Source organism: Penaeus vannamei, chromosome 5 (assembly GCF_042767895.1).
Source record: "Penaeus vannamei isolate JL-2024 chromosome 5, ASM4276789v1, whole genome shotgun sequence".
Taxonomy (NCBI): Eukaryota; Metazoa; Arthropoda; class Malacostraca; order Decapoda; family Penaeidae; genus Penaeus; species Penaeus vannamei.
In genome coordinates, this window is record NC_091553.1 from 1759399 (window position 1) to 1764398 (window position 5000).

Consider the following 5000-nt stretch of genomic DNA (forward strand, 5'->3'; position numbering starts at 1 on the left):
TGTGCACATGGCTCTGCTGTCAAGAAATAAACCTATCAATGGAAAGTGTTTCTTTGAAGAATTATTTGACAAACGAGGGATTTCAAAATTATCTGTTCATTTCGACTGCAGTCCATCTGTAGTCTCAAGGTAAGAGGAAAGGAACACCTAAAAGTATAGAAAATTATACGAAAACTATGATTACACTCATACATATATACATGTGTGTGTGTGTGTGTGTGTGTGTGTGTGTGTGTGTGTGTGTGTGTGTGTGTGTGTGTGTGTGTGTGTGTGTGTGTGTGTGTGTGTGTGTGTGTGTGTGTGTACAGTATATATGCGTGTGTAATGTGTATACATGTATATATTATTATACATATATACATGTATATATTATCATACATATATACATGTATATATTATTATACATGTATACATGTATATATTATCATACATATATACATGTATATATTATTATACATATATATATATATATATTATATATACATGTGTATGTGTATATATACGTATGTATTCATACACTCACATGTATACGTCAGTTTCACAGAAGGGTATAAGGGAACCGCCCCTGGGGGCTTGGGGGGGGGGGGGGGCAAACTCAGTTAGCTAGTGAAATGTATAGATACAAGAATGAGTGAACTACCCAATTACTATTTAATCCCTACTATGGTTAGTTCCCAGGCGGCGCACGCGAGGCCCGCCAACACGTGGGGAGGTACGCTGCCAATATGCGCCTGGCTACACTTGTGTGGGCTTTTACGGCATTTGATATTGACATTGCGCACAGATACGAGTTCGTGAATGTTCAAAGAATAACTATATACCAATATCAGAAGAAAATATCGCAGCGATTTATGACGATATATTTTGTGAAATATATAAAATAATAATAATAATAATAATAATAATGTACTTTTACGCATGAAATATGCCTTCTATAAAGACCCTGGTAAAATGTAGCTTACAAAGGGATCTGTATGTATACCGAGTACGAAGCACTAATATTTGGAAATAGCCGTATAAATAATGATTAAATTATTTCTGTTAGACTTCAATCGGCCGCTGGTACTTTCCAGCATCGGTAAATTTGATTTGATTTGAAATTGGTCGCTTCCGCTTTAAAGAGCACTTCAATACGTAGTGCACTTATAAGTCGGATCTTTAAACTTCAGAAATATAAGTGAGATACCGATTATTTCATGTTGAAAATGATAGCATAGGGACGGACATCAAAACAAAAAACGCTGATGGGCAAAAGATCAACAATGGCTGCTGAATCAGCTGTGAGAACGATGTCAACCTACTAAAACTCTCTCGATTTAGTTGCTAAAAATCGTTATGACGAAAAACCTACGTATTCTAGAGGTACAGAAAGCTTACCAGATCCTTTCTCTCTCTCTGATGGCTGGTTTGAAAGTCCCAGTGATTGGTCAGATGTTAGTTTTGGTGATATTTATCTCTACCTAATACACACGCCGGGTAGCCTGCAAATCACTCGAAGCTTTCAAGTATTTTTCTTTTTTTTAAATAAAACAGGATAGTGGAATTTAGTATTTAACATAAGAAAAATCAGAATACAGCTATCTGTATTTGCTGGGACATTCTAATTGTTTGGTTGACCGACCTTTATACAAACACCTGGTGGTTACACATAAAAAGAATTAAAGGCCTACAAATCTCTGGGAGGGTTCAAGTAAGTACTCAAATGCTGCTTATAATAAGACTGGTTCGGAGTCGTAGGATTAAATTCTCCTGAACTTGTGAAATTCTTTCTTGCTCGCTCTTTTGCCTTTTAGGTCTGGTTTTTCGAAAAGTTGCTCAAAACAGGCTTTACCAATATTTTTTTCGGACATAGCCAGACTTTTCTCAAAGGTTAAAGTTACATTCCCACGCAATACTCATCATGATGCCTTGAAAGGATTTAAGCAAATTCCCAGAAGTTGTTGAAAGGGCAGTGTAGCTGTCATTAGATTTAGTATAATTTTGTTTCCATTTAACGTCTTACGACCTTTGTTCAGGGAAAGTATTAAAATCAAATTAACTGAAACTTAAGTGAAAGAAGATACTCAATAATAACCAGTCATCTACCACCACCTAGGCCTATGACGGTATAACATAACCGTTTATATTTTAGAATATCTTTATAGAAAAGCTATAGTACGTACCATTAGCACAAACTCTTACATCACTCCCAGGTGCAGGATCAAAGTTCTTGCAACTGATAGCCAAAGCCTCCTTCTCTCGGGGTCTTTCGGAAAACAATTAAAACTCAAAGTTGAACCTTTTTGCTGTCCATTTGCACTTCCAATAATAATGTAACTGTTTACCATGTCGGAGTTTCTTGGAAAAGGGTGAAAAAGGAAGCAAATCTCATATAAATCGAGGAAAATGGGACGCTGTTCGCAACAGACCAATATTTAATACGCCGTGGATATTGTTCCGGCACTGGATTTTATAATATTTTGGCTATTCGTCCGGCATACACTCGCGCTTGCGCACAGTCAATAATTCTGTCTGTTATTTCACGCACAACATCAAAATTTTTAATCATTCTTAGGACCGAGTGGACATACATGCTAAGTTTGCTACAGTTTAACATTTCTGTGATTTTCATCCCGATTCTGTGATTTTAGCGTGCCTATAAACGATAGGACCGCGACTCCCGACTCCCGCCAACAATGTTGGGGGATCCCGTGGGGAATCGGGGGTTGGGGGATGATTTCGTTCATTCCATGCATTATAAAAAGATAAAGAATGTGGGGAAATTGAAAATCCGAGCCAAGGATAGCACTTCAGATGATAAAGAAAGTGAACAATGTAGGAACCCGAGAGAAGATTCGGCCACGGATGATTCGACACGGTGTTGCGCGAACGAACGAACGAGTGAACCGCATCTTAAACGCACGGACTACCAGTAGGATCGCCGTATGAACCAAATCTCCCTCCTAACCCCTCCCAATTGCCGTATTTCCCTACCGAGGGCTTTGCCCCCGGACCCCCTCCCGATTGCCGTATTTCCCGATGCAGGCAAACACTAAGTAGTACTTCAACTCTGGCTTTACTTTCTTATCCAGTGTACGCTTCAAAGCTACAGCAACAGTCCTTGAATCTTTGACATAAAACTGTGCAAGTGTTCTCTTGAAATTTGGTCAAGCTGTCCTTCACATCAGCAAAACTGGTAAACTCAGTTCCAACTTTGAAGGAATCCATAATCGATGATCGACCCTTAGCTATGAAAAATGAACAACACAAAAATAGTGCCAAAGTTTGTATGCACGAGTGTGTGATTGCGCGCAAATAGTTAGTCCACATGTGTGCCGGACGAATAGCCAAACTGTTATAAAATTCGGTGCTAGAACAATATCCACGGCGTATTTTTTTTTTTAAATAACGGAGTTCGTGGGATTTTGCTGTTGTTTTTTGCCCACCACTGCCTCCGATTGATCACGTGACAGCTATGTTGACATCACGATGACCGTCCCAATATTGTAATACCCGCTCTGAAATAAAAACTAAATACACCGTCTTCCTCTAGAGTGGAAACCGCTATTGCAGCCTTTTCGTGTGTTTCGAAAAAAAAATTACATGTAGACGCTGCCGGAAGTCTTAGGTACCAAGAATACGCAAATATTCAACCACAGCTTGGCGTCTGATGATTTTATGCACTCCTTAGTAAAGATAATGGTTGCAAAAAACTAAACACTAACTCTACACTCGTTTCTCATTGAAAACTGTTACTTTTGAAATTTGTCAAAAAAAAAAAAATGATTTGATTAGTATAGCTAATATATTTTATTCCGTTATATATATAACAAAAATCGCTATAAGCCCACTAACTAAGAATTAAATTTTCAAACCTGATGTGCGTATGATTACATATATACGATCCTCCTCGAAAATTATGAACACCCAGTGACCACAGGCATCTTTTCCGACACCAAAAGCTCCGATTTGTACGTTATCATGTTTTTGGTATCATTGAATGAGATTTAAAGGATGTGCGAAGTGCAGTTGCTTCGACTTCAACAAATTGTTAGGAACCAAGTGAGGGGAAAGTGTCGCAAGTCACTTAGGGCGCCGGATCTACGTGGCCAATCACAGCTGCCGTTTCAAGCGGCTCTTAGTGAATCCGGCCCCACGTCCACTTGCCTGGCGGAAAAGTTTTACGGTACGGTCCTACGCGAGAGACGTAAGATTATCCATGATTCACGATCTATTTGAATTCATTGAAGGAAACCCGTGTTAAGGGAATGATGCAATTCTTCCACGAAATACCCACGTTTATTAGCAAAACTTTAACCACTGAGTCGTGTGTTGTCTAGACCCCCTGGCATAAGCTACGCAGAACTGTGTATCTATTTCAAACCATCTGATATCCTTGAAATATATATCTATATCGATCTGTCTGTCTGTCTGTCTGTCTGTCTGTCTGTCTGTCTGTCTGTCTGTCTGTCTATCTATCTATATGCTTGAGATGCATTCAAAATTCGGATTATATCACAAAATGACAATATATCAAATGTGGTAGATAAGTAGATAAAGGACTAGGTAATTATCATTTCTTCTTTACTAATATGATACAGTTTATATAATATAGCTGTATCATCAAATATAACTAAGTCTGCCCACGCTCATGCTGTTAGCCAGTACAGGAACAAAAGCTGTACAACCAACACCTGATAAGCCTATCTGCCCTCAGACATCCTTTCATATACATACAACATATTCACGTATTCTTTACTATACACACAAATACATGTACATGCACACGGGTACCCTTACCTGAATCTTTCTTGCATATGCCCTTCCGGATGACCACGCCCTGGGCATCGTTGAGGATGGAACACCAGGACGGCGAACTCTCCTCCTTCACGCATTCGTTGTACAGCTTCCCTTTGTACACGAAGGGCATCACGCACAGTTCTCCAGTTTCCGTGACGATGGCGCCCACAGGTTCTATGGAACAGCGACACGGTTTTGACGTCACGGGTATCGTTAGTCTC

The 5000-nt window shown here is 39.3% G+C and overlaps 1 protein-coding gene across 1 annotated transcript in view; it reads right to left on the minus strand.

The window, feature by feature from the left end:
- The window catches only part of LOC113829209 (uncharacterized), a 103381-nt gene that overhangs the window by 48904 nt on the left and 49477 nt on the right, over positions 1-5000 (minus strand). The window contains exon 24 of the mRNA XM_070122292.1: positions 4780-4953. Coding sequence (XP_069978393.1) covers positions 4780-4953 — 174 coding nt within the window. The remainder of the gene's footprint in view (positions 1-4779; positions 4954-5000) is intronic.